Consider the following 23,132-nt stretch of genomic DNA (forward strand, 5'->3'; position numbering starts at 1 on the left):
GGAATAACAATGAGAAAGATTGTCTTGAAGAAATTCTTTTTGAGAGTAGAGCTCATCAGAGATCTGGGAATGTTATTAAACAACCAAACCCATTTCTCTTGTTGGATATTACAATTTAATTTTATCAAGTCTGTCACCCATTTAATGCTATATGTGGGCTGTGTATGAGTAAGTTTAATTTCAGAAAGAATTGCATGAACATTAGTTATTAATTTATTTTGGTTAATTTTCAGTAATAGAGTTTCAAATTCTGTCAATCTATGCAGTCTTCCATATTTGTTTATTACTTGTTCTACCATGTGACTGAGTTGGAAAAACTGAAAGACAGAGCCCATTGTCCCAAGAAAGGCTTGGTGATATGAGATTGTGTTTTCCTCTTCAATCCAAGCTCCCACATGCATGGTGTTTCTCCATATTGGAATGTTGATTGTGCCACATCATCCTTGGTTTTTAAAATAGATGTTTAAAGGAAGAAACACAACAGGGGAAGGTCATCACTATTTGCTTTGGAAACTGTGCCTTTGGAATATCTTGTCTGTAACCTAGCAGTTATGGAAGAATGCTGTCAGAAAAACGTGAGCAAACTTGGATATCACTTTGAGAATGTTCATAATTGCTAGAATAGGAAGATATGGAGCTGTCATTGGTCCATCTAGCTCCCTGTTGTCTGCAGTGCCTAACAGTAGCTCTTCCAGGGTTTGGACAATGAGTTTTTCCCACCCTAGATGCTGGGAATTGAACCAGGGACCTTCTGCATGCAAAGCAGATTCTCTGCCACTAAGCTACAGTCCTTAGGAGTCACAGTTCAGTGGGAGAGCACATGTTTTGTGGACGGACGGTCCCAGGTTTACTCCTTGTTTTCTCCAGTTAAAATGATCTCAGCAGAGCTGGAAAAGATCTTGGTGGAATCATGACAGGTTCTTCATCCACGTGTTAAAGGCATGAGAAGCCCTGATTTCCTCCTTTGTATCTGGTCACCCTGGGGATGGATGTTTACTGGCAGAATCATGAAATCATACAGTTGGAAGGGACCATGAGGAAGAAGAAGAAGAAGAAAAAGAGTTTGGATTTGATATCCCGCTTTATCACTACCCGAAGGAGTCTCAAAGCAGCTAACCTTCTCCTTTCCCTTCCTCCCCCACAACAAACACTCTGTGAGGTGAGTGAGGCTGAGAGACTTCAAAGAAGTGTGACTAGCACAAGGTCACCCAGCAGCTGCATGTGGAGGAGCGGAGGCGCGAACCCGGTTCCCCAGATTACGAGTCCACCACTCTTAACCACTACACCACACTGGCTCTCGAGGGCCTTCTAGTTCAACCCCCTGCAATGCAGGAATCTTTCGTCCAATGTGGGACTCAAACCCACAACCCTGAGATTAAGAGCCTCATGCTCTAGCAACTGAGCTATTCAGCGGCCTACCTAGCTTCACCAAATGACGGTTTTGCCACTGTGAAGATGCAGTATGGCCAGGAAGCTGAGTTTGTTGAATTTCTGCCTGTTCCGCTACTAAAGTCAGAGAGGAGAAAGGAGGCATCCTTGAAATTAACACCAGTGTTTCTGATTATTCACCTGCCACCAAGAAGAATGGGTCTGTTTGTGACTTAAATGCTTGTAAAAAGACATTTAAATTATTCAGGTTGTGACAGCAAGCGTGATTGATTTTATTGTAGTTTTGAGTTTCTGCACAGCCTATCTTAATTCCAATATAACCCTCCCTCTTGGGAGCTGCTTCCATGGCTTTGATTTACTTTCAGTGTGATCCTTAGTAGCAACTCCCGAGCCATTAGGCTTTGCATGTTTCCCCCTTCTGCTTGCTGTTGTGTGAATGGAGATCTACTAACAGCCATGTGTTAAGCAGGGATTCAGTAGCAAATTGCTCTTGCCATTGGCAAATGCCTAGTTTTTCTGCACTGGGTGGGTAGTGCGTTACCTAAACAATGATTTTATAGTCTGTAGCCACGGTTACCTGGTTTCGTCGCTCACAGTTGACAGAATGGGCTGTGTAATTATTAAAAGACATGACTGCTTTATGGGAGTCTATGACAGGAGTGATTCATGTAGCTACCATGCAGGTTTTGAAAATGCTAAAACACATGGGAATAGATCTGGACCCTGGTGGATTATTAATATCTTACTAGAAACTTGGCAGGGAAGCGAGGGCAGAAAACCCTCAGGCAACAGCTAAATAGAAAAAAACGTATTTGCAACTGGGGATGGGTGAATCGGACAACTTTGGGTTTTCTCAGTTTCTCATTTTTACAATCTTACGTTTGGTTCTCCATTTCCCCCCCCCCCATCAGTTTGTGCTTTTAAACATTTGTGCATTAAAATTCGTAAGCATTTTAGTGTGAGTTTCTCCTGACAGACACACCTTTGTATACAATTCTGCTGACACAAACATTTTTTGCAACATGTAAGCACTCTGGCTGCCACATTTTGCACTACAGTAGTTGCAATTTGCGGACCTTCTTCAAGGGCAGCCCCACATTACAGTAGTCCAGCTTGGAGGCTACCAAGGTGTGGGGACCATAGCCAGGTCACCCCTGTATACAAAGACTGTAGCTCGTGCACCAGCCAAACTTAAGCACAGGCAATTCTAGCCACCAAGGCTAAATGGGCCTCAAGTGACAGTGACTGATTGTTCAAGCAGTACATACCCAAACTACACACCCATTCCTTCATAGGGAGAGCAAAAGGAATTCCCCATTATATTCAGACCCTGGGAACCCTGGTTAATTTAAAGCAGGCTTCCTCAACCTCGGCCCTCCAGATGTTTTTGGCCTACAACTCCCATGATCCTTAGCTAGCAGGATCAGTGGTCAGGGACGATGGGAATTGTAGTCTCAAAACAGCTGGAGGGCCGAGGTTGAGGAAGCCTGATTTAAAGTAGAGTCATACCTCATGTTACGTCTGCTTCAGGTTACGTGTTTTCGTATTGCATCCTGCGGCAACCCAGAAGTACCAGAATGGGTTACTTCCGGGTTTCACCACATGCGCAGAAGCGCTAAATCACACTCTGCACATGCGCAGAAGCACCAAATCGTGCCGTGCGCCTGCGCAGATACAGCGCTTCAAGGTGTGGGCTTTTCACGTTTCAAACAGGCCTCCGGAACGGATCCCGTCCGTAACACGTGGTACCACTGTGTGGTTAGAGAACAAACCAGGACCACAAGCCTTTGTTTGAAGAAAAAATCATTTTAAAACAACCATGGTTCCTCCAAGTTTGGACACACTGAGGAGCCTCTGGTTCACTTCAGTCTAGAAGCCAGATCTTACAAACTTTTATTGCAGCACTGCAGCACAGCTGCAAATATCAAGGATCCAGGAAGGCTCACTGCTATCCATGCATGTAACAGTAAACAGTGGTTTAGTGTCGTATGCTGAAAGGTTCTATAGGCGTGCAGAGCAGCGGATTCTAAGCTGTTAGGAACATCATTTAGAGAAGGGAAATGGCTGTGCTGCACTCGATATTTGTAATAAAAAGGAATAAACGGCCACAGGTATGCGGTCATTACGAATATGTTTCAGGAGATTAGAGGATAACACAGTTTTTCATGGCTTTCTTTCTCGCTGCTCTGCTGAGCTGCCCACCTGTGAAAGAGCATTTATTCTTTCCTAACCAGCTTCCAAATGTGGAGCCTAGTTGCCCTGTATGGAAAAAAAAACTGTTGCTTGCACAGCTGACAAGGAAAATGAACAGGATGTGATAGTTGAAGGACCTGTTTTCTAAAGACATTTCACTGTTGGCAGATTAAATAATTCACATACTGCTGGGCTTCTAAGTACAGCTACATTTTAAAATATGTTGGCTTCCTGTTTTGGGTGCAAATATTGCAGATATTTAAGAAATTTGAGAAGGCACAGCTCCAACGCTAGAACGCTGACGTTACATAGTTTTTAAGAAGCGTTTTTATTTGTACTGTAGTGTCTATTTGTGTGCAATGAACCATTTTGGGGGTTTGTGGTTGGAGGGGAGGATATTGCTTGGAATATAGAGCACCGAGGTAAACTGTGGGGGTGAGTTGAAGGGAGTGTGGAATAACTTTTAGGAGAGGACATTTGCTGGGCGCAAGTGGGTCTTGGAGGTTACTAGCTCAACTTGCATTCATGCCAGACTTCTGTTTACTATGGACTTATTTCTGCTGTTCCTCAAGCACTCATGCTAACTCATGCTGAAAACTCTTGATCACCTACCTTCATAGCTGAATACGCACAGTGCTGTTAGCACAATAAAGCTGCTATGGTAGGTTTTAGTATTAATGGGGGTTCAGCCCCTTGGGGATGAAACAACCCAGTGCTTGTGTTTAGATCCTTCTTAAAACTGCTTGTTTAGCATTAAGACTGAGAGCAGTGCTGTGGTGGAGCAACCGCCGTATCCAAAGCTTTGCCAACCACCTGCATCCAGAGCAGGAAAGGCGGTGAGGGCAGGGGGCAGCTTTGTTTATTTTTCCTCATTTGCCCCCTCCCCCAACTCCAGCTTGGCAGTGGCAGCACTGGTGGGGCATCCAGGGACATACTGGGATCAAATCGAACGCTGGGATGGCTTTCATAATTCCACGACTGTCCCGGGAAGACAGGGGCATTTGAAGTGTATGCCACTATAACCAAAACACCACATTTTCCCATATGAACTTGTCCAGACCTTGGATATCATCTGAGACCCTTCCTTCTCTGTATGCCCCTTCAAAGGGACGTTTGGAGAGTGCCAGCAAGAGAGCAGGCATGATATATTATGGGGTCACGGAGGTGCTGTGGTCTAAACCACAGAGCCCAGGGCTTGCCAATCAGAAGGTTGGCGGTTCGAATCCCCACACGGAGTGAGCTCCAGTTGCTCTGCCCCAGCTCCTGCCCACCTAGCAGTTCGAAAGCACATCAAAGTGCAAGTAGATAAATAGGTACCGCTCCGGCGGGAAGGTAAACGGCGTTTCTGTATGCTGCTCTAGTTCGCCAGAAGCGGCTTAGTCATGACCCGGAAGCTCTACACCGGCTCCCTCAGTCAGTAAAGTGAGATGAGCGCCACAACCCCAGAGTCGTCCACAACTGGACCTAACGGCCGGGGTCCCTTTACCTTTACCTAATGATATATTACTGTACTGTTAAATCTGTTTTTAATAATATTTATGTGATTTTATTACTGTGGCTTTTTTACTTGGTTGTGAATTGCTTCAGGGCTTTTTCAGTGGGAAGCTAAACTTGATAAACCTTACCTTATCTTGGGCTCTTTCCCTGTATCAGAATCCCATCTAGCATTTCTCTGAGCATCATGAATTCCAGATATTCATTCATTCTCTCTCTCTCTCTCTCTCTCTCTCTCTCTCTCTCTCTCTCACACACACACACACACACACACACACCCTACCTGCTCCCCCAAAGTTTGTGCATGAAGACCTAAGATGACTTCAGTGCCACAAGCTTATGATTCTGTTTATTACATTGTAATGAAAACACCTAGCCAACAGAAGAAGAGAAGAGAATTCTGTCTCCTGAGAAGATTGCTTCTGGTAGCTTTCCCCCCATGCGCCATTACAATTTTATTACCTCCGTCTGTTTATATGCAGTGTTTTGGGAAGAAGGCTATTCCTTTCCACACCATATGTTGGTGGCGGACTGTGTGTGTGTTACATAATCTGTGCAAAATTCAATCCATTTTTTTTTCTTAAGCAGAGGGAACAGCAAGATGAATGAGCTGTCAGGGACAAAAGTAATAAAGTTGTTCAGAACATGTCTCGAATTGGATTACAATTCCGAAAGGACCATAGGGACTCCACTAGCAAAGGATGTGGTGATCCTGGGTGGGGAGAGGCGGGGTTTCACTGGGGCCTCACAGGCTTGTAATTAGTTTCAGGCTTAGCAGAGGAAGTCAGTTGATTAAAACTAACTAGGCACAAAAGCCGTAGGTGCAAATATCTGGCTGACGGTACTTCATGCAAGGCAAGGATGTCAGACTTTACTGTCTGAATAGGTAATGTGATTAAGCCTCCAGCAGCTCAGCCTCTTTATTTGACGTGCAAGCTGAAATTAGCATAACTTGTTTCTGCAGAACCAGAAATCAGAAATTACCATTGGTTTTCAGATGGGAATAACCCCAATCTTTCAGTGGGCAGAATTTGCTCAGTGACCTTTCCCACAATCTGTCTAGAATGTTTGAGTGGACTCGCCTTTCTTTGTCAAGAGGGAGATTGTCAAGTCTTCTGGTTATTTAAAAATCGTAAGCGCCTTGTGTGATGTCAGAAGCCCCGTCATCTGTTCTGTGACGACACTTAAAATTCCTTTCCGGGACACAAGACCGTTCTGAATGTTTCAACTTCAGCTTGAGGGGCATGGAAAAGAGTTGAATAATTAGAAATTTGCACAAAGCCGGCGTGGCTTGTGAACCCGGTCAGTGTATTCAGCTAATTGAGAGTCTGGTTCTGTCGTAGACAATAATAAATAACTCTGGTGCTGAATTATGACAACGATGTGGCCCAAATAAAGGCTACTGAGAAACAAAGGGGTAGAATCTGCTGAGGGGAAACACAAGATTTGCAGAAGTGGGGATGGAATATTTGGGGGGGGGGCAAGGAGACAAAAACTTAATAATCGCTCAATGAGAACTGAGCCTGTTCAGTGGCTACAAAATGCTGAGTTTGAGAGGTATGGATAGAAAATGGTAGAATGGAATGTTTTGAAAGAAGGCATGGCTGGCTGCAGCACTGAACAGGAGTCTGCAACGTTTTGTTGGTCAGGTACCACTCGTCCAGGCATAGGCAAACTCGGCCCTTCAGATGTTTTGGGACTACAACTCTCATCATCCCTAGCTAACAAGACCAGTGGTCAGAGATGATGGGAGTTGTAGTCCCAAAACATCTGGAGGGCTGAGTTTGCCTATGCCTGCGCTTGTCTGTTACAAACACACACACCTGAAACAGGGCATGAAGGCAACAGCCCTTCTCTGTTGCTTGTCCATAGGTCCTGATGTTCTTGGACATGGGTCAGCAAACTTTTTCAGCAGGGGGCTGATCCACTGTCCCTCAGACCTTGTGGGGGGGCAGGACTGCATTGGGGGGGGGATGAATGAATTCCTATGCCCCACAAATAACCCAGAGATGCATTTTAAATAAAAGGACACATTCTACTCATATAAAAACATGCTGATTCCAGGACCATCTGCGGGCCAGATTTAGAAGGTGATTGGGCCGGATCCGGCCCCCAGGCCTTAGTTTGCCTACCCGTGTTCTTGGAGATATACTGAACACGGAGGTTCCATTTAGGTAGCATGGGCAAATATATAACCCCTGAAAGTGTTGTTCACCATGATTGTCTAATCCTCAAAAATAAAATCATGTAAGCCACTTGCCATTGCTACATCTTGTAGCAGTGAACCCCCTATATTCAGGGCCTAAGTATGCACACTGGACTTCTCCCTTTTGCAAACTGCTTTCAGACATAAAAAAAACCAGCAAGGGAGTTGTTGGATGATTTCTACTCGATGCGTTATCTGCAAAGGAAGAGAGCAGATACAAAGGAGTATTAATCTCAAAAGGGCAATTCACCGGGCAGTCTTTCCCTTCCATCAGCAGAGGTTGGGCAGTGTGTCTCTTCTCCCCCACTGCTTAAAACTGCCTGGGCTTCCTGCATTTGATAGACTGCTCTGTTCCCTTTCCAAGAGCATGAGTGCAGATAAAAGTATGTTTGAAAACAAATGATGAGATCGATCAGATTCCTTTTGCCATTTTCTATCTGAGCTGTGATCAGTGAACCAAAGAGGACGGCCATTTGGGAAGAAATTCTCTCCTTATGGCCACATTTGAGGGAAGCTTAATGTGGGCTCCCCTTTAGCCAGGCTCCAAAACCAGCATTAAACATTCAGGTACTGGTTAAAAGGTACCCTAGTTACCCTACACTGTGATTAATGTTGGTGCCAACATTATTTTTATGCATTCATTTATTTTGGTATTGTCAGCGTAGCACCAGTGGAGAAGGGGGGCAGATGGGGGAATCAGCGAGGTGGCTCCATGACTCCTCGCTGGAGACCAGCAGGGAGAGCACGGGTCCTCCGCTGCCCACACCCTCCCTGTGCAGAAGGCTTCCGCACAGGGAGAGTAGGCGGCGACTAGGCGTCAAAGAGCTTCTTTGCTGGAAGAAGTTCAAGAAACGCCCACTGACGGATTCTGCCAGCGATTGAGACAGCTACGGGTGAGTGGCTGTCCGGACAGAAAGGGTTCACCCAGGTAACCCAGCCAGGTGTGGTTGTCAACCCAAGGGTTACCCCTAAAGGGAGGGTGCAAGAAGTTGCAGCCGAGGTGGCTGGGGCCTTTTGAGGTAACACAGCAGGTGAACCCCGTGGCATTCAAGCTCAAATTGCCTGACAGCATGAAGATACATCCGGTGTTCCATAGGTCCCTACTTTCACCGTACAGGGAGGGTCGGGAATTTCTGGGGCGGGAGGGAGGAGTCACCACCCACCCGCTGGTAGAGGAGAGGGAACACCACAACCAAGCCACGGAAATACTCAATTCAAGGTGGCGAGGTCGCCAGGTGTAGTACTTGGTAGCTTGGGAGGGAGAACCCAGGTCAGAAAACACGTGGGTCCCCGCTGAATCAATCAATGACGGCTATCTGGTGGGAGAATTCCACAGTTTGTTCCCGGATAAACCAAAACCACTAGCGAGATTCTGGGAGGAAGAATTTGGAACCACAGACGACGAAGGGGACTTTGTGGGTTTTCCTGCCTCCGAAGAGGAGGGAGGGGAGGTGTCAGAGGGAGAAGAATCAGACTGGGAGGCCCACCCCGCGGGAAGAGATCGGAGTGGGTGGGAAGCTGGTTTTGAATCCTCAGAGGATGGTGACAGCTCCTTCAGGGGATTCCCCGCATCGTCAGCCGAGGAAAGAGACGAGGTTGAATCGGAAAATCGCGCCGGGGGTGGAGGGGGTCCTGGGGAGGAGGTGGATGTCAGGGAACTGCCATCGGAGCCAGAGGGAGAGGGAGGGCTCCAGAGAGGTTCCGGAGAGCATCCCGGGAGGGAGAGAAGCAGCCCATCTTCTGGGGAAGGAATTCAGCGTAGCACCAGTGGAGAAGGGGGGCAGATGGGGGAATCGGCGAGGGGGCTGCCGGACTCCTCGCCAGAGACCAGCGGGGAGAGCACGGGTCCTCCGCTGCCCACACCCTCCCTGCGCAGAAGACTTCCGTGCAGGGAGAGTAGGCGGTGACTAGGCGTCAAAGAGCTTCTTTGCTGGAAGAAGTTCAAGAAATGCCCTCTGACGGATTCTGCCAGCGATTGAGACAGCCACGGGTGAGTGGCTGTCCGGACAGAAAGGGTTCACCCAGGTAACCCAGCCAGGTGTGGCGTCGATTTACGCACGAGCAACCCCTAGAACCATTACAGGTATCTATCGCACAATTACAGCCCAAAGGCATACTCAAGGCAGCTTTCAGATTAAACACAGTATAATAACCAAAACATCCCCCTCCCAAGCTGAAATACAGCTCTGACAACAGCCGCAAGAAATCCACTGCAGCAATAAAACAGTGTAATGAAACTCATGAGAAACAGTGAATAAAATCTTACTGTCTTAAGAGCTCTAATTGAAAAAATGCTGATGGGCGTGGTAGGGGAGAGTCTTAAAAGTTTGGTTCTAATACATACTCCCTGGCTCATGGTTCAGTAAAGGAAGGCACAGTGTAGAAAGTGTAGCTGGATAATTTCTAAGCTTCGGCTTAGTGGGAAAGAGGGTTAAACTTGCTGTAGAACTCAGGATGCTTCCAGTTTTTGTGTCTCTGGTTTTTCTTGTCTTCATTCCGATCTTTCCCCCTCTCTTTCTGTCCCTGTTCTGCAGGTTCATCAAGGTCAGCACTATGACTGATGGGGACTATGACTATCTGATCAAACTCCTTGCCCTCGGGGATTCTGGGGTTGGGAAGACCACGTTCCTGTACAGATACACCGACAACAAGTTCAACCCCAAATTCATCACCACAGTAGGAATTGACTTCCGGGAAAAGCGGGTGGTGAGTCTCTTTTCTATATAAGGTTAAAAAGATACGTTTTCTTCTTCTGGAGGTCCCATTAAGATACGAAACATTCCCAATATTTCAACGCAACCTGGCTATCCTTAGCATTGCAACAATTATTCTCCTTCAGGCACTGTTGTCAGCCTTTGTTGCACTCATCTGAATGACATGCAACTTTGTCCAAACCTTCATCCACTCAGAGTCTGCATTCATGTATTGTTTCATTTTAACTTTATCCTATACATACTTTTGACTACTGTTCTGCCAGAACTGTGTGTACAGTCGTACCTCGGCTCCCAAACCCCTTGCAAGTTGAACGTTCCGGCTCCCGAACGATCAAAAACTGGAAGTGAGTGTTCCAGTTTTTGAATCTTCTTTCGGAAGCCGAACATCCGACGGGGCTTCCGTGGCATCCAATCAGAAGCTGTGCTTTGGTTTCTGAACATTTCAGAAGTCAAACGGACTTCCAGAGCGGACTCCTTTCAACTTCCGAGGTATGACTGTACTTCGATCTTTGAAGTAACCAGATGTTCTCAATGCAGACTTGCTAACAGCCATAAGAGCGAAATGTGAACTAGCTTTGTGTTACAAAACTTTTTAACAGTATAGGAACTTTGGTTGGCATATGGTAACCCTACACAGCTCCAAAAACCCTTCTGCCATTCTTCTGCTGGCTTGTTGAGCTGTCAGAGGTGGTACTTTGGGGTCAGAACAAAGAGAAACTTCTTTTGACTGTGTGGGATTTTATAGCACAAACCACACATGAGATTGCTATTCTAGGAAGCGTCCATGTGCTTGCCACCATTCCACTGCCTTATCCAAACAGATTTTCCCAGTGTATGAACAGTGCCATTCAACTCAGAAGTAAGGCCCGTTGGGTTCAATGCAACATACTCACAGGTAGGAATGGGGGCAGAATTCAGTGCAATGCACATATCAAATTTGCGTTTTCTGAAACATTACAAGAACTGAAACAACTGCCCTTCAAATTTTGTACTTACCCAGTTTTGTGATCCAGTTCTCCATTCAAATAATGCTTACAAAAAATTATTTACTAGGTAAAAGTGTGCATAAAAATGAATTTACTGGTGAAGAATAAGACACAGAAGTACACTGTATTAGTGTGTACATTAGTCAAAAAATGCATACATGCATACATGAATGTGCAATAAACTTACAGTAAAATGCTGAAGAATTTTGACGAGGTTTAGTTTTTAAAAAGTTTGCAAATTGCTGCAGCAATGTGGAGAACTGAATTTAGGATTGCCAAATTAAGAAACCAAGAGGACCAAAATTAAAAGATCTTCCATTCCTCTTTACAGGTAACTGGTTATAGGACTCCAGTCTAAATATCTAATCCTGCCTTTCCCAAGCTGGTGCCCTCCAGATGTTTCAGAACACAACTTGCCAGCTTGTCTGTAGGACCCATGGTTAATAAAGGCTGGTTTAATCAACAAAAGCCAGCAATCTTGTTTACAAGCTGTAATAAGAAAAAGGCTTTTGCCACAGGATTATTTTTTTTGTCGTCCACAAAAAAGAGACATTTTTGTGAACGTTTTCTTTTATATGTGCAATTTTGCACAGATACATACTATTTTTTGTAATATACCAGCGTAACCGTTTTCAAGGTCAAGGCAATATATTGCTGACTCACCGTGCATTAAGTCTTTTCTCGTCTCATTATATCCTGTTAGTTTTGTGGGAAACTGAGGCTGTGTACACACTCTGATTTACTCTGCATCCAGTGTGCTCCTTAAGCCACAATCCATTTGTAGCCTGCACCTATCCGTCATTTCTTATGAAATACTGCATTTTGATACATTTGCCCCCAAAGCAGCTTTCAGCTGAATTGTGAAAAAGAATGACCTTGCTGCATTTTAACCTGGTAATATGTGCACAGCCTCATTTATAACTTCTAGTTACTGTGGCACATAACATTCCTTTTTCTAAACAACCACTTCATGTTCTCTGGTATCCAAACAGCTGTTCAGCTACACTTCCACATCTGTGTTGGGGCTTCCAACTTCATGCCCCTGAACTGCTAGTCCCTATCCTGTGCCAGAAGATGCTCCTGAATTTCTCCCAGGTTTCAGGAGCAGCTTGTTCAGCACGTGATGGATTTACTCTGAGAAGGCAGCGAGACTCAGAGCCCCTGCTACAGATATGGAGCTCAGAACACAACTGTTTGGATCTGGCCTGGGGGTTGGTAGATATTTTTGGAAGGATATGGGAATGGTACACCATTCTACCTCCATCTCTGTGCTCCAGGATGAATGCAATTGGTATTCAGAACGTCATGGAAGGCAAAAGAGAAAGGAAGATCAATGCACCTCATTAATGGTGTGCCCATTCCTAGCAATTAGGCACCAGTCAGTCCCTCAGCAGTTCATTCACACCTTTACTTTACTTTTACTTTAGTGCAGCCTTTGCTTGAGTTGTTATGAACAAAATTGTCATCCATCCTCAGATCCCCTGGTCAGACTCCTATTTTAGTTCGTTCTGTAGCAACAGACTGTTGTACGCCACCCAGACCTCATAGGATTTCCTCGTATTCTCATCACCTCAACTCTGAAAATAAGCAGAGAAAGAGTAATTGGGCCAAGGCCTCCAAATAAGCTTTGTGCCCAAGTTGGGTTTGATTCTAGGTTTCTCCAGCCCAAGTCTAATACTGTATCCATTCTACACCAGCCCTCTCTCTGCCATCATGCACTCATGGCATTGGTAACATCCAGGATGCTCTTGTTCTTGTTTGCATTCATCTATCTCAAGAGACAATAGAAGGGTGCACCTCTGGGGGTGAAGTCAAACTTGAAGGTTATAGTGCCTGCTATGGCTATAGAGACTGATGCAGAAGAGACATGTTTTGCTGCAGCTGGGGCAGATGAAGGTGTCCGGTTGTGCTGCTGCAGATGCACCCTGGTGTTTCTTCTCTGCACTCCTCCCAGTGGTCATTCTGGTCACTGCAACTGATACACAACCCAACTGTATCTGCAAGGGATTCCCACACGTTGAGGTTGATGTTGCTAGCCTTCTTGTCGCATTTGTAGAGGTGGTGTGCCAACTGGCCTGGTGCCTGAAGCCAGCTCCCTATAGAGCACATCCTTCGGGATCTTTTCATCTTCCATTCTGTGGGCATGACCAAGGCATCTCTTGGTGACAAAAACAACCACTACATGACCACTCCAGTGTTTGATGACTTCTCCCCCCTATCCATCTGTATTCTCCATCCTGCCATTCAGCCATGTTGTTCTCAGCCTTAATGGAAGGCGTATCAAGTCACCACTCTGCCTCAATAAACATCTAAGCTTTGTTTGATGTGTTCCAGGTATACAACAGCCGGGGGTCAAATGGCTCTCCTGGGAAAGCCTTTAAGGTCCATCTTCAGCTCTGGGACACAGCCGGGCAAGAAAGGTAACGCATAAGAACATCGTCTCTGAAGCAGAGATCATTGGAAGAGCAAATGAAAGGTTCTCCATTCGATCCCGCTAGGCCATTTCAGATTAGGCAGGTTAGGTGTTATTAGGGAGACTGGAGAAAGAGCAAATTGTTCATCCGATGGAGCACATGTGGGTGTGGGTGTGTTACTTTCACCAAGAGGACTGGCATCAGCATGGCGCATTTCCCCCTCCTGACCATACCATGAAGCGCAACTCAGCGCATAGCAGCCCCTACTCCATTTCTTTTTGCTGAGGAAATTGAATTGCAAAAGGGAGATACACTGAGCTTTTCCAGGCACAGAATCCTCCCTCCCTGGCAGACTTATGCGGTCCTTTCTCAATATTTAATTACACACACACTTACAAGTTCCCCCTCCTTTTTTAAGCGGCCATTGCCTTGTTCCTATATTAAAGTTAGGCACATTGTGCCATTGATTCCAGTCATAACTTTGCCCAGTAAATAAATGTGCTTGAGGCCATGGCACATGTGACTCCAGCAAGCGTTTTGCTACAGCCACTGTTGCATCGTGGTGTGTTGCTTTTCTAGCATACCTCAGTCAGCAGTGATCTGGCAAGTTGTCCTTGCGTGTGCCACATCTAAAGTGCAAGGGCTGCTTTACATCTGAGATATCCTCTTATCAAGGAGAAATTGCAACATGGGGGCCTTTGTGCCATGGTTACATGGGCTTGGGGCTGCTGTGCCCATCTGGGAAGCGTCTTCATGAATGTGCCCAATAGGTTAGCAGTCACAAATCAAAATGTGAATTATATAAGACTGCCACTGTTTTGTGTAGCCTCTTGCAGAGGAGTGTAAGCAACAAAGGCCAATCCCTGCCCCCAGGAGGCAAGGGTAACCATTAAAGAGGTGGGAGGAAGAAAGCATACAATGTGTGAATTTCTATGAATAGCTATGCATGTTTAGTGGGATGCGGGTGGCGCTGTGGGTTAAACCACAGAGCCTAGGATTTGATGATCAGAAGGTCGGCAGTTTGAATCCCCGTGACGGGGTTAGCTCCCGTTGCTCGGTCCCTGCTCCTGCCAACCTAGCAGTTCGAAAGCACATCAAAGAGCAATTAGATAAATAGGTGCCGCTCTGGCAGGAAGGTAAATGGTGTTTCCGTGCGCTGCTCTGGTTCGCCAGAAGCGGCTTAGTCATGCTGGCCACATGACCAGCTGTACGCTGGTCTCCCTTGGCCAATAAAGCAAGATGAGTGTGGCAAACCCCAGAGTCGGTCACGACTGGACCTAATGGTCAGGGGTCCCTTTACCTTTACCTTTATGCATGTTTATGTATAGAATTTGTTTTTTAAAAAATAACTCTCAGCTTAACATGTGGCTTTCCATGTTCACCCAAGCTCCAAAATGCCAGGAATTTGCAACTGTTAAAGGCCAAATCCTTAACAGATCCATTATTTAGACAATGTGGTATCCTACCCTGTGGGTACCTTGGGGCTGGATCACTGCCCCTCTTTGGTAAACCGCGCTGAAGTTTTATTAACAATCCAGTGGTATGTAAATCTCCTCGGGCCCAAGTCCGAGATTCGCCTGCTCTCTGTCAGAGTCTGTGCAACTGATGCTGTCATGAGGCTGAAGCTACCGTTCCACATTGCATGTCTGTGACTGGCAACCAATAAAATGCACATAGAACGACAGAGTTGGAAGGGACCTTTTAAGATGGTGGCCATTTGCATCATCTTGAAAGCAACAGTAATGTTTTCCTTCAGAGCCTATTATTTTATTCATATGCTTATTTTAATCCAATTAACTGACTAAATGACTGAAGATATAGCCAATGCCTTAGTCCCACAAGATGCAATGATGGCTCAACTTGGGTGGCTTAAAAGGGGATTAGACAAATCCATGGCAGGTGGGAATAGCAATAGATATGAACTGGAGGTGACGTGTTTTCAGTACTAGTTGCTGGGAACTGCAAGTGGGGAGAGGGCTGTTGCACTCAGGTTCTGTTTTCAGGCTTCCCATAGGCACCTGGTTGGCCCATATGAGAAGAGGACGCTGGACGAGATGGGCCTTTGGATCAGAATCCCGCAGGGCATTTCTCATATGTTATTATATATTTAACTGGGTGACAGTCCCATTAACAATAAATGTGGGCAACTGGATACAGTGGTACCTTGGTTCTCGAACTTAATCCATTCCGGGAGTCCGTTCGACTCCGAAACCATTCGCAAACCAAGGCACAGTTTCCGATTGGCTGCAAGAGCTTCCTGCACTCAAGCGGAAGCCTCGTTGGAAGTTCGGCTTCCGAAAAGCGTTTGCAAACCGGAACACGTACTTCCGGGTTTGCGGCATTCGGGAGCTGATTTGTTCGGCAACTAAGCTGTTCGAGAACCAAGGTGTGGCTGTATTACCAGGGCTGTGGGGATTCTGTTGCGCTCTGGAATGTTGCATCATTCTGAGCTCTCGCTTAAATGAACTAACATCCTGCTTAGCTAATCATTATGGCTAGAGTTGTGCTTGAAGGGTGTATGAGTAATACCGTTTGAAATCTCAGAAGCCAGGGTGGGCTCATTTGCCCATCCCCTTGACAGCAAAATTGGACTCAATTGTACAAAACGAGCAAATGTGCAAAAATTGTCGTTATTTTGCATGAGCCATACAGGCTGGTTGCAGAGTTTTTGACATTTTTACACTCACGTCCATAACTGAACAAATCGTAAACCATAAGAGGGCTTCTCGGCTTTTATGGTACCATTGGAATAACAGTGAATTGGTGCATATATTTCCTGTAAAAAGGAGAATGTTAAAAGTTTTCCACTGTGATTTATCTTTGCTTTCAACATCATTAAACCATGCAGTAGAGAAATGTTTACCTACTATGGGTTTTTTTCTTTCTTCCTGAGCTAAGTCAGCTTGTTGATCCTTTCCCTTTCTTTCTTTTGGCAGATTCAGAAGTCTCACGACAGCATTTTTCAGAGATGCCATGGGCTTCTTGTTAATGTTTGATCTCACCAGTCAACAGAGCTTCTTAAATGTCAGAAACTGGATGAGTAAGTGGCGGGAGCAGCTGCCTCTCGTGCCCTCAAGTGCTTTTGGATTAGGCTATATTGCATCTGTCATTCTTCATACAGGGACTACTGCTGTATAAGACAGAATCTCTGTCCATGCTTGGAAATTTTTATTTTTTTTAAAGTGCAACCCATACTCCACCCTAACCTTTAAAAAGTGAGAAGAGCAAGAGAGCATGGAGCAACCTTCTCCAATCTGCTGGCCCATAGGTATTTGGACTACAACTCCCATCAGCACCAATGCTTACGGTTGATGGGAATTATAGTCCAGCAACACCTGAATGGCAACAAGTTGAAGAAGGTTGGCATATTGGGAGTTGCATGTATTGGACCCCCAGGCCCCTTGAAAGCAATGTTGGACCCTCATTGAAACCAGGAAACATGGTTATGGGCCCAGGGATCAGGGCCACAGACCTAGTGCCAGCAGAGGAAGGACCGGGGGCTGTTTTTGTCCTGGTTGGAGTCTCCTGGAAGCAGCAGAGTGGCGCGGCGGAAGTGTGCTGGGCCCATAACCATGTTAGGATCGTCCTACTCTCATGTAGGACCCTGGCAGAGACACATGCCCAACTGGCATGTTCTCTCCCTCCTGGTTGATCATTCGGGAGCTTCAAAAGCTTTCTTCAGCCCAAACATCACAGCGACTGATACCAAGAAGCATCAGCACACTTAGGGATCCACAGAGTATTCGCAGTTTACGTAACAGAACTCAGTAGCACAGCATTTTGGCTGATCAGCTTTTATTTACATATAATACACTCGGAGCATTCTGCCTTAGCTCCTTCCTCTTTCTCATCATACAGCAAAGAGAGAGAAAAAACAAAGGGCAATAGTCCCACTTCACGGAACACAGTAACACAAAACATCCTGTCTCCGTCACTTCCCACACTGTGGAATGAAAAGATACACCATCATGTGATAGACAACAATCCCATGACTGCAAACACGGAGCAGGAATCCTAACAATCTGAGCCAGGAGGTCACTGGTTCAAATGTTGCCTTAGCTTCAGACTCACAAGATAACGCTGTAACATACTCTCTCTGGATAAAGCTTGGCTGAGATCTTCCACATAAAGCTACAACAAGATGGGATGGGGTGAATGAACCAGTTGGGTTCTATAGATAAAAGACTGAACAGGCAGACTTGAAGACTGGGTTTTTTTGGCAATATAACTAAGCATTTGCTCCTTTCTCTTTCATATGTTCATATGTGTGTGCATTGCATGTGTGTGTGGGGAGAGAGAGAGAGAGAGAGAGAGAGAGAGAGAGAGAGAGAGAGAGAGAGAATCTACTCTTCACTCCCAGCATACGCCAATTGTCGATAGTCTTCTGTTTGAGGGTGGGTGGGTAAGATGGAACTATGAGATAGGACTAATGCGAAGTTGGCTATCCATTTATCACAGCAACCTCATTCACCTTCATGCATAGCTTGTTGGTTTTCTGTAGACATCTGGTTGGCCATTATGGGAAACAGCATGCCGGTTAGATAAGGCAGTCTTCGGTCTGATCCAGCAGGGCTGCTATGTTATTATGAACCTCTATTCTCTAAGCCTCAGCAATCACCATGTCTGTACAGTATCTGACATAATGGGATAATACTATTTGCCTACCTTACCGGACTTTTGGAGGGATTACTGAGATAGTGGGAAGTGCTTTCAACACTTCAAATGCACTACATACGTGCAGGTTATTAATATTCTGTTGCCATTGTAGTGAGGGAAATGAATTCTCTGCTACTTGGCCTTACTAGACAAGTTTTTGTTGTTCCAGTTTATATTTATTCATTGAAAGGGCTGTTGTACCCTAGGGCAACAAAAATTCCTAAGCCTCCAATTTCTGCTGTGCATAATTCTTACCTTGACATGAAAACAAGTCCTCTTGGTACTGATATTGAAACAGTTGTTTTTACGCTTATCTTTTTTCCAGATAGCTTTTTCAACATCCCTTACCCAGGCTTCTTTGTTTTGTTTAGGCCAACTGCAAGCAAACGCATATTGTGAGAACCCGGACATTGTATTAATTGGGAATAAAGCTGACCTGTCAGATCAGAGAGAGGTCAATGAGAGACAAGCGAAAGATCTAGCAGACAAATACGGGTAAGCCCAGTCAGTTACAGGAATCTTAACATGAATGAAAAGCTTTAAGCCTCCTTAAAGCTCTCCTATGAAAGGTAATTAAGTGTATACTTCAAGTTTCTAACTAGCATCCATGGTCATGCCCTAAGGTTTCACATACATTTTTCTCTCCTGGGAAGCACAGCACTGTTAATCTGTACTTTAAAAAAAAAATGATGTTAAGTTGGTTAGTATTTGGAATTTTAATGAAGGTGCAACATGTTATCTCTTTTATACCTTGTGTTCCTGCATAATCTGGTGGGACTGAGTCTTTGTTTTATCTGGTACTCCAAGAGTCTCCAATGATAGTTTTTAAAAAGTTTCGATTTCCACTCCTATTATGTAGGGAGAAGAGCAGGGCAAAGTCAAAGCAGGCCTTTTTAGGCATGCCTAGGGAATGATCTGAAGGTCTATGATGTGGTTCTGTTGATGTAAAAGCAATTTTCTATTGAGGGAAGGCCACCTGGGATCTGTGGATCAGTTGTCCCTCGAAGGTAGAGCTGGGTAGACATTTTCGTTAATGACCCCATTTTTAAAATGTCCCATCTGACAAAGATTTTTTCGTGTTTTTCTCTGTTAGCATCCCATACTTCGAAACAAGTGCAGCTACCGGCCAGAATGTGGAAAAAGCTGTGGAAACGCTCTTGGACTTGATAATGAAACGTATGGAACAGTGTGTTGACAAGAGTCAAGTCTCAGACACAGCCAACGGAGGAAGTTCAGGGAAGCTGGCATCAGCAAAATCAGAAGAGAAGAAATGTGCATGTTGATTTAGCTCCTCAGACAGAGGGGAATGAACAAGAAATTGTCCTATCTGAAAATAGCAGACCCGACCAACCACCAAATTCAACCCTGGAAGCTCTTGTGGTCCATATGGGGCAGCTGTTGTTGTCTTAAGCAAGGCCGATTAGTTCTGATGCTGAGAGAGTCATGCTTCCATGCTTGCCACAGATGTTATCTGTACAATGTCATCTTCGTAGAAAACCCAAAGGCCCTTGTTCTTCTCAATACAACCAGGCCAGTAAATAGAGGAAAGCCTTGCTTATATTGGGGAGAGAGTTGTTGAAATGTTATATGATAAGACAATGAATCACCCTTGTAGGCCCATGCAATCACTTCTAGTCCTGTTGCCTTCTATTACAATATACATTATGCATTTGCTACAGACGGTTTATAAAAAGCAAATGGATATTAATGTAGCTTATTATAAATGTCTTTGTATTTTTATTTTTTTGTTAATACCAAGCAGTCATTGCTGTTACATTCAGCTGACTGATGTCCCTGATGAGCTCAGAATATTGCATCCTCTTCCAGGATAAACTGAGGACCTGTGTAACATTGGAACTGATTGCCAAGCGGAATTGGAGGGGTGTGGGCTAAAAGAGGAAGGGGATGTCCAGGAATTCTAGCACAGTGGTGGGAAGGAGCAGGTGCATACTGCAGTGAAGCTTTTTTCTCTAAACCAAAAGGTATTGTCCATGCTTCAGACACCAAGGCCAGCGTCTCCCAAGAACATGGGCAACAGAATGACAAACGCTTTCTCTGGTGACTTTGTAATTGCTTTAAAGGAGTCTCTTTCCTCAGGTAAAGAGAAGACAGGTCCATATGAATGCAGTTAGCTTTTCTAATTAATCCTCTTCCCTCAATGCATTATTTTTTTTTATTTTTGTTTTACAAGTGGGCCACCTAATAAATGTAAAACTGTTGAATGTTGATTTGAAGAATGGAGCATCACAAAAGCAAAACCTTGATTAAATATATAATATATGGCTGGCACTTGGAAGCATTCTAAAATTGGCAAGGTAGGCTTAGGAACAGAGCATCAAAGGGTGATTCTGTTACTGTAGCTACGCTGCCAACTGTTGAGTGGTGCCAAATTGTTCTTTAAAGCCAAATGTTGTGGAGGGCTGTGATGTATTAAAACGTATCTTTTGAAATAAATGAAAAAAATCAGCTGTGTACCATTCCTACATGGTGCCACGTTAGAAAAAAGTATATACTGGTAAAGTCCTAGAGCAATATGGCTGCTCCAGCTTTGGCCCTGAAGCCAGCAAGATCCCACTGGGAAAACTGGAGAAGAGACTTTAAGCACCACGTGGTCTTTGCTTTATGGGCCAAACTATTGTCCCATAGTTTTATTTGGGATTCATGCAGAGGTGATCTTGTGCAGCACAAGGGCAAGAGGGTATCTGGGCAGCCCAGTTAATGTATAAAGCTGAAACTGTAACAACATGGAGAGTTGGAAGATGGCATTAAGAAGAAATGATACAGAGGAGTTAGGCTTGCTTGCCGATCTACTTCATAGATGGAGAATTCTGAGGTGCCTGTTCTGAGATCTTCCCCCTCCATCCCTTGCTTATTAAGATGGCTCAGTTGATGAACTCTTGCTGCAGAGCCCCCAAATCCTGAAGCCAGCCCTAGAGGGCAATATGAGCATATGGTAGTCTGTAGGAAAGAGCTGTTGCACTAACAAGTTCCTCAAGGAAGGAGAAAGAGGTGTGTGCTTGGAAAACCACAGCTGCTAGAGATTCTACCTGACCTGCAGCAAGCAATTGACAGGATGTCTTTCAGAAAGAAAGAAAAACCCCAGTGGTATTTTTAACAGTTCATAAAACCTTGGTAGCTATGCTTTTGGAATTTTATATTTCTGCATGCTATTTTTTGGTGAAACAACATACCACATGCCTGGTGCGTGGGCTGTTAACAGTTCAGTGCAAGAGCAGATTTTCCTCCCTTTCCATTTCATAACCAACTGCTTTTTTTCCTTCTGAGGACCATTAGTGAGACTTCTCAAGCACCCTCTTTTAGGAAGCCCAGCTTCCCATCTTCTGCATTTACTGTAAACTCCCTGCAAAATTTCTAGATGTCTTATTTGAGAGGAACCCCTCTGTACTTTTAATAGCTGCATGTTGGGGGATTTTGGCAAGCATGGTTTCCTATTAAGGACTAGGGTCCAGGATTCCTATTTTTCCTCTTATAGTGGGGTGGACAACCTGTAGACTTCCACATATGATAGCTGGAGATCCATTTCTGGACATCAGGGTACTAAAAACTGCCGAATCCCAAGTGAAGTCTGTTGTGTTTGGCATAATAAGAGTCTATATGAGGTTTTCAGCAGCGTCTGTGCTGATTTCATTCCATAGCACATCACTCATCTTTGGTGGCACCTTCCTGGTGATCCCACCTCCACCTCCACCTCCACCTCCACCTCTCATCAGAGCTGGAAATGAGGAGGAGCAGGAAGTGTCAGAATGACACCAGGTACCTTTATGTAGGAAACTTATCTTGCCCTCACAGTTCTTACATTGGCTGCTTGACAAAATGAGCCTGCGTACAACAGAATACTTAAAACAGGCCATCTGTGTTTCATTGATCAACAATTGCCAGGGGCATAGAAAAGTTGGTATGAAAATAAAGAGGTAATTCCAGGCTTCCTTCTCCCCTTTTTAAAAATGTTGAATAAAACGATGGAGTCTCTTGGAATGAGTGCAGTGAAATGTAGCTTCATTTGGTGTGTGCTGGTGTGGGAGACATCACTTTTCACTGCCCCCTGTAGCATCCAACAGGAACGCTACAACTCCTCAGGCGCTTTTGAGGTACTTTCTTTGAGTGCTTTCAAATAATCGGCCGAAGCATTCCCCAATCACCTCTGCAATATGGCTCCGCAAGCTTGATGAGTTGTTCATACTTAATAGATGAGGAGAGAATTAACTCTGCCCTGGTGTCCCGGGAATATCCATTTGCCTACTGCAACAGCATGGAGGAGCTTATCAATGTGGCTCTGCATGGCGGTCCTTTAAGGATAAGTCCTTGGAGGAGGGGAAGTGTATCCAATTGGATTCATGTGCGAAAATGGAGTGTTATAGAGTGGTAACAGACATGTGGTGCACCTAAAAATGGGTATTCGATCAATACTTTCTGGGGAAAACCCATTCTCTCCAAAAGTGTGCTTGTAAATTTGTCTTAAGACCCTTGTCTTAGATCTACCAACGCACTGACTGCTAAGTTCACACCAACACTTAAAGCTGGTATGGTATTGGGAGTTGGACTCTCAACAACATCTGGAGGGGGGACAGGTTCCCTGCATCTGTGCCAGAGCTGTAATCTGAAGTCTCCTTTTCCTAGAAAGCAAATGGTAGTCTACTGTGAAACTGAATGAAAAGAAGAACCCAATTGTTTTCTTGGTAATCTCCTTGCGGCTCCGCATTAGGATCAGGTACTTTTGTGGGCCAGATGTGGAACCTTCTGGAGCTTTTTTCAGGAGCATGGTTCTGTCTGCCTCCCCTTAGACATTTTTTTCCTTTATCTCATTCCAACACTTATGTTGGGAAATGTCAAGCCGGGTAAAACATAAAATTGAGTCAAGCTGTGTGTACAACAGTTATAGAAGCAAAGTAAGATAAGCCAAGCTTTCACAGGAAGCTGGGAGTGGGAGTGGGAGTTGGGTAGGGCACTGCTATCATGTTGCAAGCGAGTGTGTGTGTGCTCTGCAAGAAACACAATGTAATTTTGGCTCTGCTGTACTATGGCCTGTCTTTCCATTTCATATCATCTATATAAGACAGTC

At 44.9% G+C, this 23,132-nt stretch overlaps 1 protein-coding gene across 3 annotated transcripts in view; it reads left to right on the top strand.

The window, feature by feature from the left end:
- RAB27B (RAB27B, member RAS oncogene family) overlaps positions 1 to 23,132 on the top strand; it is a 117,876-nt gene that overhangs the window by 94,011 nt on the left and 733 nt on the right. For all 3 annotated transcript variants that reach the window (XM_083575926.1, XM_083575927.1, XM_083575928.1), the window contains 5 exons: positions 9,817 to 9,988; positions 13,317 to 13,402; positions 16,333 to 16,436; positions 18,424 to 18,547; positions 19,146 to 23,129. In XM_083575926.1, coding sequence (XP_083432052.1) covers positions 9,836 to 9,988; positions 13,317 to 13,402; positions 16,333 to 16,436; positions 18,424 to 18,547; positions 19,146 to 19,335 — 657 coding nt within the window. In that variant the 5' untranslated portion in view covers positions 9,817 to 9,835 and the 3' untranslated portion in view covers positions 19,336 to 23,129. The remainder of the gene's footprint in view (positions 1 to 9,816; positions 9,989 to 13,316; positions 13,403 to 16,332; positions 16,437 to 18,423; positions 18,548 to 19,145; positions 23,130 to 23,132) is intronic.

This window comes from Podarcis filfolensis, assembly GCF_964270895.1.
Source record: "Podarcis filfolensis genome assembly, chromosome: 11".
Taxonomy (NCBI): domain Eukaryota; kingdom Metazoa; phylum Chordata; class Lepidosauria; order Squamata; family Lacertidae; genus Podarcis; species Podarcis filfolensis.